General features: G+C 46.0%; 1 protein-coding gene across 1 annotated transcript; it reads left to right on the top strand.

The window, feature by feature from the left end:
- The first annotated feature begins 15686 nt into the window (after positions 1-15686).
- Positions 15687-16442, top strand: SCP2D1 (SCP2 sterol binding domain containing 1). Its single transcript, XM_030554313.1, has one exon. The coding sequence runs from the start codon at positions 15725-15727 to the stop codon at positions 16196-16198; it is 474 nt and encodes a 157-aa protein (XP_030410173.1). The 5' UTR covers positions 15687-15724; the 3' UTR covers positions 16199-16442.
- Positions 16443-16708: the final 266 nt, after the last annotated feature.

Genomic DNA, 16708 nt, shown 5'->3' on the forward strand with positions numbered 1-16708 from the left:
GAAGAGTCTCTGGCCACTGAAAGTCACAAGGCAGCTGAATGTCAGTGAGACTCAGGAGGCCAAGTAAAGCTGATCGAGAAATAGGATACCCCCCATTGGAAACTTTGGCAAAAGCCAAACAAATCTTGGTTTTGTTGAAAATTGCAGGGGAACATTTTGACTTTTTGTTGAAAACCCCAACATTTTTCTGTTTTCAGCCCCAAACCAACGTTTTTTCCTCCGATTTTCAACTATTTTGTAAACCAGACATTTCCTCTGAATGTTTGTTTAGTCAAAACCACAAAGCCCAGAGTCAAAAATATGGGGTCCTTGCACACTATGGAAAATGGGGGACCCAGACAGAGCATGTGATATACAAGACAATCCCCACCTGAGGCAAGACTCAGTGTGCTGCCCCATCCTACCCCTGAGAACAGAGGTGCTCGCCAGAGAGGGAGAGAAGACTTCCAGGGGAACAAGAGGTACAATGAGCTTTCTGATGGTTCAGTGGTTATGGTAGAAGAGTGTGGGAGGTGCACCAAGTACCAGGTTGCACTCACTCAGGTTTGGCCCAGCTGCCCCTCCATCATGACAGCGGGGTGGGGAGAGGGGCTGGGTCAAATCTGAGTGAGTGGCCTTGTGACCTGGCACACTATGTCTCAGAGTTACTCAGTTTTTGTTTTTTTCTGGTGTTCAGGGTTCCTACAGCGATGTGGTCCCTGTGCGAGTCCATCTAGTGCATACTGGTTAATCTGGGTCTGAAAAACCCAATTTTCCATTAAAAAAGTATTGGTGGAACATTTTGACCAGCTGGCCTCCTAAGTCACTTAGGTGTTTTTGAAAATGTTACCAGTATCTCAGTTGCAGTCCCAGCTAGACGCCATTTTGGAGGAAATACTTGGGTCTGCTCCTCAGCTGCTATAATTCAGTGAGGCTCCAATGACTTCAGTGGGGCGCTGCCGACTCACCCCCAGCGAGGATGTGACCGTCAGTATTTGATACGCTATTTAATACAGCTTAATACAGTCACTCTCTCACTGCGGGCCAGTTTCTCCACTACCTGGCACCTTGCGTGTTGTGAGTACAAAGTGCTACCAGATTAACAATGGCACAAGGACAGTGGCTAATGAGTCCCTTTGTTTTTTGGAGGCGCCTCATTTCAGTTGTTCTTCTAAAAGACGATTAACCCCCTGCTAGGTTCCTCTACTGGGTTTATTAGATCATGAAGTATCACCTGACTGTAGGATCATCCTGACCAGACAGACTTTGTCATGGGCCATTGGCTGAGCACTGTTTGCTTTTATGAGATCTCTGACAGACTTTATGTCCCAGCTATTGCTCCAGGCCAAGAAGGTGTAACATTTTAACCTTGGAATGAAGATCCATTGCGTCGCTTCCTACTGAAAGGTACTATTACAGTGCAAGGTATTGGGCACTGCTTGGATCCCAAACCGCTTCACGTAAGAGCACTGTAAGTAATATTTAAGGGGCCACACCTAAAACAAGGCGTAATAGACTCTGCTGAGAGACTAGCACCCTGTGGGCAGGGGGGTTCCACTGGGTATTGTGACCAGGTCTGTGTATATGGGGTAACACAGAAACTGAGAGGACTAGAAGAGAGGCTCAAAGGAGGAAGAAAGCCCAGCAGCAGCCTGTATGCACAGTAGCCCGTGGAAAAAGCTAGAGAGAGCAAGATTTGGGGTCTGGTGTTGGGTAAAGAGGCCTGGGACTGTAAGCTAAGAAACTACTCCCTTTGGTTCTTGGCAGAGCAGGCAAGTAGGGCCCTTGACCCTGGCCCCAACTTCCAGGGGGTGCTGGACTACTGTGCAGTGAGACTGGGAGGGGGGCACTGAAAATGGTTTCCCTTCCCCCTGCCAGTAAAATGGCTAAGGCTGCTCCTGGTTCTTGGGTCCTCCTGCATTCAGAGAAGCAGGACTTTATATGTTCCTTGTAAATAAACAAGATTGCATCCAAGAAAATACCAAACTCCATCAATTTCTACTTCCAGCTGGGCCCCGAAATTTGACTAGCCACTCAGGTCAAAAAGCAGCAACACTGTTGTTAGTGGTGGGACTTAGTTTCCAAGGAGAGAAATTGTGAGCTGGTGTACCCATCCAACCAAGACGGAGCAAATATTGGAGGTGCTTGCAGAAATCAGGACTGGCCAGCAGGATTTAAAATAAGATCTAAAATAAGAGTTGGAGGTTTTTCAGAAAGGGCTTAGACAGAACTGCAGATCAAGATGAGATTCCTGTTAGAGCAGCAAGGACAAATTGGGAAACCCAGCTGCAGCACACCCAGGCTGGAATGGTAAAATAGATTGATGACAGGAGCACAATCTGACTGCCACAGAGCGGAAATTTTCCATGAAAACAGTGGAGACCAAACAGGCTTTGGCCAGTCTGAAACTTGCTAACCAAGATGACTTGCAGCAAGGACCTAAGGAACTGAAAATCCAGCTCCAGAAGGAAATGACAGAGTCACAGAGCACAGCTGAAGGCAGCCTCCCAGATGAGGAACTGAGCCAGCCAGAAGGCTTGGGTAAGACCAGGCATTGATGCCAAATTATGTTTCTATCTGTTATGCAAAACCTTTTAGGGTAAAACTCCCTGGGAGGCTTATTTGATTCAATTCAACATTATAGCTCAAATGAATGGCTGGGAAGATGGACAGAAAGGAGGGTTACTAGTAGCCAGGTTGGCCCAGCTCTGACGGTGCTGTAGACTTACCCCCAGAAAACAGACACAGTTATCCAGGCCTGGTGCAAGCCCTTGATATGTGGTTTGGAGCTAGACCTCAATCTGAGTGGGCCAGGACACAGCTAAGACTAGAAGAGCTGGGAAAAAGAAACCCCACCTGAACTGGCAGAGGACCTCTGGAAGCTTGTATTCCTGGTGTACCCAGATACCAAAAGGGCCTTCCAGGATAAACTGGTGATGGACCAGTTTATAGATGCTTAGCTGGATGTGGACTCGCAGATCAAGATCAGTGAAAGGAGCCAAAAAACACTCTGAGAGGCTGGGGAAATAGCCCAGGGAACTTGAATCTTTCCTTTCAGCAGTTCTCTGCAAGAGGAAGCAACCACTAGTGAGGAAGATGGAAGCTGATTGCCATGAGCTCTGTAAGTCCATCTCCGTGTCGAATGTGTGTGAGGAGAAAGGAGATTCTAATCTGCTTCGTGACCATATTGAATGATTAGAAAAACTGAGACACTCAATTTGTTAAAAGAAGGGAAATTGGCAATGCAAAACTTAAAGGAAACAGTCCAGCTGAACGCTGAGAACTTGAGCGGAACAGAAGAGGAAGCAAGCCGAGCAGCAGCCTGTGAGCGCAGTCTGACCCTGGAGAAATCTGGAAAGAGAGCTGGTGTTGGCTAAAGAGGCTTGGGGCTGTGAGCTAAGAAACTGCTCCCTTTGGTTCTTGGTTCCGCCTGTGTCCACAGAAGCAGGATTATGTACATTCCTTGTAAATGAACAAGACCGCATCAAAGACAATACCAGACTCCCTCAATTTCTGCTTCCAGCTGGAACGTCCCCACGGCCCTGAAATTTGATTCACTGCTCAGGTCAAAAAGGGGCAACGGTATTATCTGGGCTAGGTTGGCTTTAGAAGGCATGATAGGTCAGAGCTATAGATTTAAAGGGCTGTTGCTGGAAATGGGAGAGCCTAACTACAGAGCCACGGGCCTTTAGGAGAGAAATGTCTTCCTTCCTTCCAGTGCCGAATTCTCCAAGGCAGTTTCAGCTGTCTTCAGTTCTTTTCACCTGGTCAGCCTCCTTAACAGTAAGGTGGGAAGTAATGGGATTAACTCTAGGGGATCATTACCATGCTCTTTCTTGTGCTGTCAGTGTCTGACAGCCTGATTTTACTTCCATGGGATCTGGCTGCTCAGCACTTCTGAAAACTCCAGCGACTTATTCTGGCACCTAAATAAGGATTTGGGAGTCTAGCTTTATGCCGCTGTATTTGAAAACTTTGGCTTTTGCGTCACTCTGCAAGCCCAGGTCCTGTCCAGCACTGGCAGAGTTGTGTATTTCAACTGACTCACCGCTTAGAAAGGGAACGTTTTAGAGGATGCAAGTGGAAGTAACCCTTTGAGGACAGAGCAGCCAAGAGTCCTGTGGCACTTATAGACTAACAGACATTTTGTGGCTGAATATCCACTTCGTCGGATGCATGTAGTGCAAATTTCCAGGGGCAGGTATATATATGCAAGCAAGAAGCAGGCTAGAGATAATGAGGTTAGTTCAGTTAGGAAGGATGAGGCCCTGTTCTAGCAGTTGAGGTGTGAAAACCAAGGGAGGAGAAACTGGTTTTGTAGTTGGCAAGCCATTCAGTCTTTGTTTAATCCTGAGCTGATGGTGTCAAATTTGCAGATGAACTGAAGCTCAGCAGTTTCTCTTTGAAGTCTGGTCCTGAAGTTTTTTTGCTGCAGGATCATCAAAACACATTCATACTATCAGCTCTGCTGCCTATCAATATCCTTAAATGGCTGTTTGATGGGGATGGGAGCTCCCAGGCACAGAGGGATGAGAAGGGCTAGGAGAGAACCTAGAATTCACTGACTTTGTTTCAAGAGACAGGATGACCTCATGCTCTTCTTCCCTTTCCATTCCTCTGCTGATTTGTAAATCACTGTTTTGATTCCACCATGCTTAATTTACACAGGGAACCGCTGGATAGCTGCTTTCCCTCCTGTCTGGGAGAAAACCTGTTTCTCTCCTTTTGTTTGGTCACAGACTTCGAAGCATAATATTGGCGAGCATCCACAATTCCTCTTGAAACAATCTATCAGTGAGTTTTATTTCCGAGAGGAAAAGTGGAGCTACTATGTCAGATGCATGTAGTGCAAATTTCCAGGGGCAGGTATATATATGCAAGCAAGAACCAGGCTAGAGATAATGAGGTTAGTTCAATCAGGGAGGATGAGGCCTTCTTCTAGCAGCTGAGGTCCTCCTGATATTTGTTCAGGTGCCATCTCATTCATGACCTCCCACTCCTTTTGCTTACAAAACAAACTTCTGAAAAAACTGAGGGTCCACGTCTAAAAAGTGGTAAGACGAGCAGCCCCTCCACCTCTTATCCAAAATGTACAATGAGAAGAAGCATGTTGAGAATTTTAAATGATATATAACAGCATGTTCCATGACCAAGAGGAAGGCGCACACACAGCTTATGTTCTATCCACCGTGTCCTCAATTTGTACTGTGTTAATCTTCTGGCGTCTGACTTGAGGAAAGACAACAGGAGGAGTTATACAAGGACACGCCATTATGGCATGAACATATTTTGAAAAAAATCCATAAATCCCATTGCAACCCATTTTTAGTAACTGTGACCCCCATTAACGCAGTATAGGACTCTGTCTCTTAGCAGCTGGTCTATATCAGAATCTGGTTCTACTTCCTACTAACAGAGTAATCAGCTCAAGTAGTAGCAGCTCATGCTCTTAGATCTAGTGGTCCTCAATTCAGTTCATACTTATCTTCCCCACTAATGTTGTTACATAACACATGCTGAAGATTCATGAACACTGCTCACTATAAAGTACAACAAACTGAGGACCTTAAAAGAAAGATTGCTTATCATTAATGTGGTTCAATGAGAATGCGTGTAGGTTCCCACCCATGGCAGTGAGTCTGTATGGAAGACCCCCCAAAAAGAACCGCAGTATTCATAGACAAGCAATTTTACATAGTGTTTTAACACACTATTAGTACTATCTCTTCTGAGGCAGTCAGATTTATGGTAATAAGCTGAGCACTACTAGAACAGGATTGATTTAGTGGTTCCAAGACACTCTAACAATTTGTTAACTTTGCTGTCAGATATGTAACATAGCAAACCAGATGATTTTGTGCAGTGGTAGAAAGGTTCCAACTGCACTAATTTAAATGTTCTGCATAACTCATGAGTGTACTCATCCAAAGCTAATGAAAATCTTCAGAGTAACTTAAAAGGACAATATGGAGAGGCTAAAAATGTACAGAGAACACAAGAAGAGTTTGTACAGTATAAGGATTTGTATAAATGAAAAGGAGGAGGGGGGAGGGGAAAATACTGAGAAATTCTGTGCAGAAGGAGACAATTTAAGAAGTTCAAAGCTAATAAACAAAACAAAATTCCAGAATTGGAGCTGATCAAGAACTGGAATTGCCAACATTTCGAAATCTGCCTTTGTTCCAAAATGGAACAGCAACAACAAAAAAAGTTTGGGGTCAACCGAAACATTTTCTTTTGATGCAACTGAAATGTTTTGACTTTTATATTAAACTATAACATTTCCAAACAATGTGAATTTGAAATGAAAATCAAAATGTCCCATTCCAGTATGGTCAAAGTGTTTTGACTGTAACACTTCATTCAGAGGTTTTCAAAACAAAATTCCTTCGAAAGCAACGTGTTCCCGGGGGAGTGTTTTGATTTTGATGAAATGGCATTTTTGGAGGGAAAACTGTTCTGTCAGAAAACTTTTGACCAGCTCTACCCAACCTAACATATCAGAGTAAAGTTTAAACAGCCTGGAACGTTGCAAGCAAAGCATTACACAATAAGAAGCCAGGCTCCGATTTGTCTGCGATGAATCTGCTGAGCAATAATAGTTGAGCAGAGAGCTGTGTAATATGTGGTGCTCTTCTCTTACTCCACAGGGCTCTAGTCAGCATCAAGGGAAGGTTCCCTGTCACTTGGACTGTGGTGATGGGTGATTCACAGAGGCAGGGTATCTGGATTACCCTGGGAGGAGCATGCTGGTTGCCAGCTATTGGCATGTGTCAGAGGGTAGCTGGCTCTCAGAAGGAGTTAAGGGCCCAGCTACCTCTGACAGGATCCACAAGGGGAACTGAGGCAGCTCAGGTTCACCTGGGAGTAGTTAACTTACTGAGACTGGGAAGCAGGTAGTTATACAAGAAAGCTGTCGGGCATGCCAAAGGTTAAGGACCTCAGGTAGAGGAAAACCTCCTGAGAAGAAAGGTGGCTTCCAGAGAGATTGCACGAAGAGGATCCCTCCAGCAAACTGGTGAGAAGCTGCCAGACAAACGGACGCCCTAAAGAGGCAGAAACAGAGCAGGAGGCTGGAGAAGGCTACAGAGGTAAGGAGTAGCCCAGGGAACACCAAGGGACTGAGAAGGGTCAGTTCTGGCTGTTCCAAACAAGGGCCTGAGGTGGAGCCCAGCGGAGTGGTGGGCCTGGGTTCCCCAGCCAGGGACTTTTAGAGAAGAAGCTCCTAAACCCAGTAGTTCTAGGACTGCTTCTAAAGCCACACTCAGCTGCAAAGGGGTGAGCAGGTGGCAGCAGTGCCCTGCTACTGACTTCCCCTTGGGACCCAACCTGCGTAGTGCCTGAGAGGCTGTGATCTTGCTTTCCTGGGCCATTAGCTGCCTGGAACGGTACCAAGGGCTAGGGCCAGTTGAAATTTTTCCCATTTTGATTTTTCAATGAGATTTCTCAAAGATTTGGCTTTTGACCAAAAGTTTTTCTCAGGGTTTGGTCTGATCTTTAGCCAGCTCCAGAATGGGGCAATTTTATTTTTGTAAAATTTTAAAATGTAAAAAAAGACCCTTTCTTAAGAAGATTTCATGCCATTTTTTTAAACTGGGGTTTCAAGCTGGGACTGTTCCCAGTCAGCTGGGTTAGTGCTGTGCTGTAGAGTCCCTGTGATGAGGGAGCAACAGTTATACCACAACATCTTCTTACTCACATGCTTCACGTCAAGCACTGTGCATGGTCCCACTGATGTCAATAGGGTTACTCAGATGCTTGATGTGATGCACACAAGTGTTTGCAGAAATGGGGCCTACATTATTGTCACTAATTGAGCTGTTTAGTTCAACCCTGGCAATAGCTGTTCTTATTTAAGAATGCCTTTTTAAAAGTGTCAGATGAGATAAGGTCTAGGTACCAGCCCTTGTATCGAATAACCCTGCCATCAGCACCAAGATTTTAGTTCCTTTGCTTCAGGACTGAATTTTATTTTCTCCAATGAAAACAGTTCCATGTAAATCAAACAGATAAGCCGGATCCTTTCCCCTACTGCAGGGGCTCCTGCAGAAGCTTACCTGTACAGCTGGTTAAAAACCAGAATTTGTACCCTGCAGGAAACAGAGATTTCAAAGTCTGATTTCATCCTAAGCCACACAAGGACAAAAAGTCGAAGCCTCAGATTTTTTTTTTTTTTGCAAATCAAAATAAGCCCCAAAATATTTCATTTCAACCTCAGCGAAACACTTCATTTCAATGGTTGTATTCTGATTTGTGCACAGTATCACAAAAGTCAAAATAAAACATTTCAATAATTTCCCCATCCAAAATTTCAATGGACTCCATGCACTCCTGCAAAACGTTTCAGTTTAATCCCATCGGCATTTTCCAATAGTTCTTCTTCAGCTGTTCTAGCGGAAAATCTCCCAGCAGCTCTATTCCCTTATTCCTCTCTACCTAGCCTCAGGCTGCCTGTTATATCTCCCAGCAGGCCTAGCTCTGATTCACATGCTCCTATTGTATGACCACTGGGTGCGTTCCCTTTTCCCAGGGAGGCAACCTATGCTTGCCGTAGGCGAGGCTGAAGCCCTAACCCTCTTAAAGGGCCAGCTCACCCTGCGAAAGGTCTCATACAAGAGGTAAGGTCCAGAGCCTCAAAGGTGCCTGGCTCCCGTTGATATCAATGGGCATTAGGTGCTAAAAACCTTTCAGGATTTGGGCCTAAAAGCAAAAGGCTTCAAAACCAGGCCACAACGAGTCAGCAGTGGTTGCCATGGTGAAAAAGTGAGGTGCAAACCTTGCCGAAAGCAGCCACAGGGGATTGGGCAGGCGTGTGAGAGGCAGTCATTAAGAAATACTGCAAATACAGCCAGGAAGTTGCAATTAGAGATGCTGCCACAGACAGACAAGTGCCACGAAGACCAAAATTCGAAGAGTCAGCAATCAAATCAAATTGCATATAGCAGGGAATCCAAGCAGCTCTAATTATCCAGCCACCATTACGATCAGCACAGATGTTCATTCATAAAAGGAGGAGCGAGGAGGTTGCTAGGCGGCCATGGCCCCTTTTCCATGGGGATGCTCAACCCCACCGCAGCATGGTGTAACCTAATTTAATTGGCCTTCCTTTATGAGGTCTATGATTGTCTTTGGATCTAACACACCCCTCCCGCCTGTCATGGTAGCCATTAGCATTTCTCATCATAACAGCTACAATAGTCATGGCTTTCATCATCTGTTCACCACCCGAGGGGTATTAGAACTCTTCCCTGCAACAGACAGACGTTCTTAGGGGATGTCTACGCTGCCAAGCAAGCCACACAGCAGTGAGTTTCTGTGGTGAGGAAAACCCTGGCCTGTGTGGAAAGACTGTCACCCCCCTCTTTGTACACACAGGGCCAGAGTCTCAGCTACACGAGGCCCCTTTTACAGGGCTCTGGCAGCGTAAGGAGGTTTGAAACCACAGGGGCCCTCCCTGGCAGGGGTAGAGATGGCATACGGGCATGACACTGGCTCTGTTCCCTGCCACCAGAGTAATGGATGGATTGGAGACATATCAGGAGCACACTGCACCAGTATGTCCAGTCGCTGCTTCCCAGGCCCAGGGGAAGCACAGAGTAAGTTGAGTGAGCCCTGAGGCCAGCCCACGCATGGTCTCAGAAAACAGGCAGCACAGAAGTGTGTCGGATGTTTAGTGCTTGAGGAATCATCTAAGGTAATTTCCTGTGAGTCCTAAGAGTCCAGCCAATCCACAAGCCAGGCTCTAACCAGGTAACCCTAAGGTAGGTATATAGGTTCCTAATGAAAGCAGCGGTTCCAGTCCGATAAATATCGTTACTTTGCCAGGGATGCACCCAGCTGCCTGATAGCTCTGGCAGACAGCTCCGGCACCACTCTGGGACTGCTCCTGCTCCAGCCCGGGCCGTTGCCTGGCTGTTCTGACAAGAGGTGGTTTATAACTACATTTGTTCCCCCACCACCATAGAAATGAAGAATCAGGAGTGGAGCCTAGAAACTGAGAACCACATGGTTCTCCTGCAGACACAACCAGCTCCATACAGCATCCTGTCATTTGCCTGTGAATTATAGATTCATAGACTTTAAGGTCAGAAGGGACCATTACGATCATCTAGTCTGACCTCCTGCACAATGCAGGCCACAGAATCTCACCCACCCACTCCTGTAACAAACCCCTAACCTATGTCTGAGTTATTGAAGTCCTCAAATTGTGGTTTGAAGACCTCAAGCTGCAGAGAATCTTCCAGCAAGTGACCTGTGCCCCATGCTGCAGAGGAAGGCGAAAAACCTCCAGGGCCTCTGCCAATCTGCCCTGGAGGAAAATTCTTTCCCAACTCCAGATATGATGATTAGTTAATCCCTGAGCATGTGGGCAAGACTCACCAGCCAGCACCCAGGAAAGAATTCTCTGTAGTAACTCAGATCCCACCCCATCTAACATCCCATCACAGACCATTGGGCATACTTACCTGCTGATAATCAAAGATGAATTGCCAAATTAATTGCCAAAATTAGGCTATCCCATCATACCATCCCCTCCATAAATTTATCTAGCTTAGTCTTGAAGCAGATATGTCTTTTGCCCCCACTACTCCCCTTGGAAGGCTGTTCCAGAACTTCACTCCTCTAATGGTTAAAAACCTTCGTCTAATTTCAAGTCTAAACTTCCTAGTGTCCAGTTTATATCCATTTGTTCTTGTTTCAGCATTGGTACTAAGCTTAAATAATTCCTCTCCCTCCCTAATATTTATCCCTCTGACATATTTATAAAGAGCAATCATATCCCCCCCGCAACCTTCTTTTGGTTAGGCTAACAAGCCAAGCTCTTTCAGTTTCCTTTCATAAGATAGGTTTTCCATTCCTCAGATCATCCTAGTAGCCTGTCTCTGAACCTGTTCCAGTTTGAATTCATCCTTCTTAAACATGGGAGACCAGAACTGCACACAGTATTCCAGATGAGGTTTCACCAGTGCCTTGTATAACGGTACTAACACCTCCTTATCTTTGCTGGAAATACCTCACCTGATGCATCCAAAAACCGCATGAGCTTTTTTAACAGCCATATCACATTGGCGGCTCATAGTCATCCTGTGATCAACCAATACTCCGAGGTCCTTCTCCTCCTCTGTTACTTCCAACTGATGTGCTCCCAATTTATAACTAAAATTCGTGTTATTAATCCCTAAAGGCATGACCTTGCACTTTTCACTATTAAATTTCATCCTATTACTATTACTCCAGTTTACAAAGTCATCCAGCTCTTCCTGTATGATATCCCGGTCCTTCTCTGTGTTAGCAATACCTCCCAGCTTTGTGTCATCCGCAAACTTTATTAGCACATTCCCACTTTTTGTGCCAAAGTCAGTAATAAAAAGATTAAATAAAATTGGTCCCAAAACTGATCCCTGAGGAACTCCACTAGTAACCTCCTTCCAGTCTGGCAGTTCACCTTTCAGTACGACCCGTTGTAATCTCCCCTTTAACCAGTTCCTTCTCCACCTTTCAATTTTCATATTGATCCCCCTCTTTTCCAATGTAACTAATAATTCCCCATATAGAACCGTATCAAATGACTTACTGAAAGGGAGGTAAATTAGATCCACTGTGTTTCCTCTGTCTCAAAATATGTTACCTTCTCAAAGAAGGAGATCAGGTTGGTTTGGCACGATCTATCTTTTGTAAAACCATGTTGTACTTTGTCCCAATTATCATTGACCTCAATGTCCTTAACTATTTTCTCCTTCAAAATTTTTTCCATGACCTTGCATACTACAGATGTCAAACTAACACGCCTATAGTTACTCGGATCACTTTTTTCCCCTTTCTTAAAAATAGTAACTATGTTAGCAATTCTCCAGTCGTACGGTACAACCCCTGTTTAAGGGGCTTTGTTGGAGTTGAAGTTGTAACAAATGGTACCAATAAGATATAAGCAGTACCATTGGGCCCGATGACCCACACTAGTGGTGGCGGGGGAGTTGATAAATATATGTATTAATTGCCACCAAGAGGCTGCAATAACTCAGAACTTTAATAGTTCTTCAGTCCCCACAACTCTCCCAGGCTGCACCTCTGATCCATCTACCTCAGATCCCCAGCTGTTTGGCAGATCCCAACAGAGGGAAAAGCCCTCTTGATCAGCTACAAGCCATTGAGGCACTGAGGGAGGAGAGGGGAACACCCCCCCACCCCTCTATCATTTACTTGGGACTTAATTTTAATTTTAAATTAACTAATTCAATAAAATTAAGTGGATACATTAAATCAACATTACTTCCACACCCCAAATCAGGCTACAGCTGGGAGATGGCACCGGCTGGATCATTACTGTAGGGTGGCTTGCAGATGAGCTACCCTATTCCATATGTTGGCCAATGGGCTGTGTAGCAGGGTGGTCACCCTGCTCCTGCCTGAAAGGTTAAAGCTGCCCTGGAGAGGGCTGCAGCGGGGAAAGCTGCGCTGATTGGAGAAGCAGCCACAGCTGTGGTCAGCTTAATCAGGGCCCAGCTGGCCAGGGTCGGTGCAACCCATTAGGCAACCTAGGTGGTTGCCTAGGGCACTAGCATTTGGGGGGCGACATTTCAGGTCCTTCGGCGGTGACTGCGGCAGCCGGTTCTTCAGCCACCCCAGTCATTGTTAGCATTTAGGCAGAGGGACCTGAGGCAGGGGGGCACGGGGAGAGCTGCCTGCAGCAAGTAAGGGGGTCGTGGCATGCAGGGGAACCGCTCCCCGCCCCAGCTCAGCCCTGCTCCTCCTCCTCCCCTGAGCACGCCACCCTGCTCTGCTTCTCTCCCTCACAGACGTGCTGTGCCAAACAGCTGATTGGTGCTGCAAGCCTGGGAGATGGGAGAAGTGGAGTGGCAATGGCGTGCTCGGGGAGGAGGCGGAGCAGAGGTGAGCTGGGGTGGGGAGCTGCTGTATGGCTCCCCGAGCTACCATGAGGGAGGCGCCTCAGGGCGGAGGGGGGGAGCTGCTGCTGCCTGGGAAGCTGAGGAGGGTACCTAGGGCGGAGCAGTGTTGTGAAAGGGCAGAGGGAGCTCCAGCCTGGCAAAGCCCCAGGCTGCAGGCTGAGTTAAGGGCCCACAAAGGTACTGGGGCTGCAGAGGGGCAGCCCAGAGATAAGCAGAGGCAGCTGGTCCAGCCCGCCTTGCCGATGATGAGTGGTTTACAGACTGCAATCTGCCCCAGTGAGCTGGGGCTAGGCGATGACTGGCAGTAGCCACTGAGGCAAGGTGGGTTTAGAGGGTTGGGGGTTCCCCAGGTATTGCGGTGGGCAGAACCCCTGGGCAAACGGCACCAAGGTCTGGGAAGGACACAGGCCCAGCAGCAGGTGAGACACCAGCCCGAAGAGGGCACTCTGGAGGCTGAAAAACTAATTCCCTGGACAACCAGGGGGAGGCGCCGTGCCAGTGAGTCTTCGCTCTGCTACAGGCTGCTGTGAAGTCTAAGTTACAGCAATGTTCAAGTCTGTGCTAGGAAGAGAGACAAGTTTCCAGTGAGAAGACCCAGCTAGAGAACATGATGCTGAGGGAAAGGGAATGTTCAAAGAAATAAAGCTTTGGTCTGCAAATGGAAAGTTACTTTGCTCCCTCACCAGGATACAGGCACAATCAGACGGTCAAAGCAGCATCCAAGTGAGACTGCAGCCTCAGCCACCCATTGCTTCACATCAGGAGAATCCAGTGCAGTGTTAAAACTCAGAAGAGGAAAAAAGCTGATTGGCGTAAAAGTTAAAATTCCCTCAAATCATTACAGCTCAGTCAGAGAGCCACCTGCTAAAGAAACTCTCACAGTATCTGCGTTTTCATTTCCAGCTTCTCTAGCTCGCTTCTCCACAGAACCGATCAGCTCCTTAGTTCCCTTTGCCATGCAGCGTTGGCTACACAGCATAAGCTGAAGTGTAGCTGGGCACCAAAGCCCATGTGTGGACCTACAGAATAGCACATGCACGTGTGGATGAAGTTCTATGGCCTGTGTCATAGAGGAAGTCAGACTAGATGATTGAAGAGGCCCATAAAATCTACAAAACTCTGGCCCACTTGTGCCTATGAGAAAACATCTAATTTCGAAGCAGCCAGATCCATATACAACTAGAGCTGGGTGAAAACTTGTGGCTGGCCTAGCAGGATTGGTGACTGCTCAGTGAGGAAGGATGGTCTAGTGGTTAGGGTGCTGACCTGGGACTTAGAAGATTCCGTTTCAGTTCCCTGGTCAATCACAGACTACCTGTGTGACCTTTGGCAAGTCATTTAGCCTCTCTGTGGCTCAGTTCCCATCTGAAGAAGAGATAGGCGCCACTGGAATAAAAAACGACCCATTGAAACATCATGAAAATAATGTCCCTCTGACTGAGACAGTCCTGGGATACATAGTTAGAGACCACACAGGGGTTTGGTGAGGCTGAATCATTAAAGATTGCGAGGCACTCAGACACCTCAGATGGGTGCCATATTAATACCGTAGACTTGGGCTACACCTCAAACCCAAGTCAGTCTAGTTATGTTACTCAGGGCTGTGAAAAAGTTTGCACCTTGTGTGATATAGTTAGGTCAACCTAGCCCCCATTGTAGATGTAGCGTGGTCCACGGAGGAATTCTCATCAGCCTAGCTACCGCCTCTCGAAGACTGGATTTACGACAGCGATGGAAGTGCCCAGTGTCTACAGCATAGTGCTGCGGCAGTGTAGCTGCAGCTGTGCAACTGTAGCCCTTGTAATATAGACATACCCTTCGACAGGATAATGCGCCTGGCAGTCTAAAGAGTCATGTTGTGGGTTGTTATTAATATTTTAAAAACTTCTTGTCTCTAGCAAACGTGTAAAATACAGAACAGAAAACCTGGGAGTAAGGTTGTGGCATATGGAGCTTTAAGATAGTGAGTTTGTGTAGTTACTGTGCCTTTAAAATTTGGATCATTCTGGACTGAAAACAAGTCAGCAGGCAACTGTTGCAGCTGGACTTGGTTGGAGGCTGGACTCAAGAATGAAGTGACTGTGGCTGGCTATAGTTTGTAGGTAATGAACACCCTCCTAACTGTGCTAACAATTCACTGTATCATTTTCTTGCTGTTTTGTTCTGATCCAGTTAAAGTTACTGTAAGTAGTGAAAAAATGTATAATTGTGTTATTAGATGCTGGGACATGTAACAAAGGCTACATATACACTTCTCTAGGTGGCTATGCACACACATTTTGAAGACCTAAAGACAGTCTCAAATACTCAGACTTAGTGTCTGTGGCTGCTACATTGTCTAACCCTGTAACATATACAGGTTGTGTGTAGTCTACGGACCCCGGTTACAAATGCAGTATTCCTGTATTAAGCATATAGCAAACATTCCTCATTGCTAGCCAACAACAGCAAGAAACCCCAACTTATTTCACAACAATGATATTATCATGGCTGTTAAGTAAAAAGCATGAAATGTGATATTAAATACAACCCACCCCAAATTTTAACACTGTAAAGTATTAACCAATAGAATTACAGTGTGCAAATGAACTAATACTTTATGCTGATTAGCTGGGTTACCTCTGATGTCACAATGCCACCACCCAACAATGATTTCACATTATTGAAAAAATTTAAATAATACCTTTTATACCAAAGCAGAAGGCAAGGTTTACGAAGGAAACACAGTGACATAAAAAAGTACTGTACAATAATCAGCAGACAGACAAATCAGACAACTATTTCCTTGTTGGCATCTTGAGGTCAAACTGTAGTCTGTAGAAAATCTGCAAAGAGAGATGTGGAAGGAAAGAAAGAAAATGTACCTTCAGACTAAGATCAAAGAGACAGAAGAAGCCACTGGCTCAGGCTCCTATATGACTCTGACATCCACCTCTGCTAAACCTTCAGGGAAAGCCGCCAGCCTCCAGAGTGATCTTATATTTGAGGAAATCGGTCGCCGCATCAAGGAAATGGGAAGCCAGCTGGTCAAGAAAGTGAATGCCATATTTCAGTGGGACATCACTAGAGATGGAAAGATGGTGGTGCAGTGGACTCTTGACTTAAAGACTGGCTCTGGAGAGATCTATCAAGGAGCTTCACGTTGTCCTGCTGACACAGTCTTCACCCTTTCCGATCATGACTTCATGCAGTTGGTTCTGGGCAAGATTAAGCCCCATAGGGCATTCTTTGTTGGCAGGCTGAAGGTAAGAGGCAACATCATGTTGGGTCAGAAGCTGGAGATGATTCTTAAAAATCATGCTAAACTCTGAGATGCACTGTGCCTTACTGGTGGCAAGAACGGCCAAGACTGAATTCCTTTTGTCATACAGCAAAGTTGCTCACAATGGAGACTGAAAAATGCACATCCTATTTTAATGCAAATTCTTACTATTCAAGTTTGGAGACATCTACAGCTAATTTGTTTGCTCAATTATTATTGTTACAGTAAACTGGGAGTTAATAGCATAATGCACTGCTTCTCTCACTGGTCCTCAATGGAATCTGTCTTCATGCATTTGCTTAGCCGCAGCAAGCATATGGAAGGCATACAGTGCTTTTCATTTCAGTCGCAGGAAAGTATATGTCTGCTGCTCTGAAGTTCAGGAAAGAGGGTTCACATCCTGAGCTTCCAAAGATGACTGGGGCTGGGAGCTCTGCCGTCATCATCTGCTCAGAGAAGGTTTTGAACCTCCAATGTTCCTCCACAGCCAAATGGGAAAGTAGTGGTGAGACACTGTGCCAGATTCAGCACTGGGGTAACTCCATTGAACACTGGGGAT

This window comes from Gopherus evgoodei, chromosome 3 (genome assembly GCF_007399415.2).
Source record: "Gopherus evgoodei ecotype Sinaloan lineage chromosome 3, rGopEvg1_v1.p, whole genome shotgun sequence".
NCBI classification, from domain to species: Eukaryota; Metazoa; Chordata; order Testudines; family Testudinidae; genus Gopherus; species Gopherus evgoodei.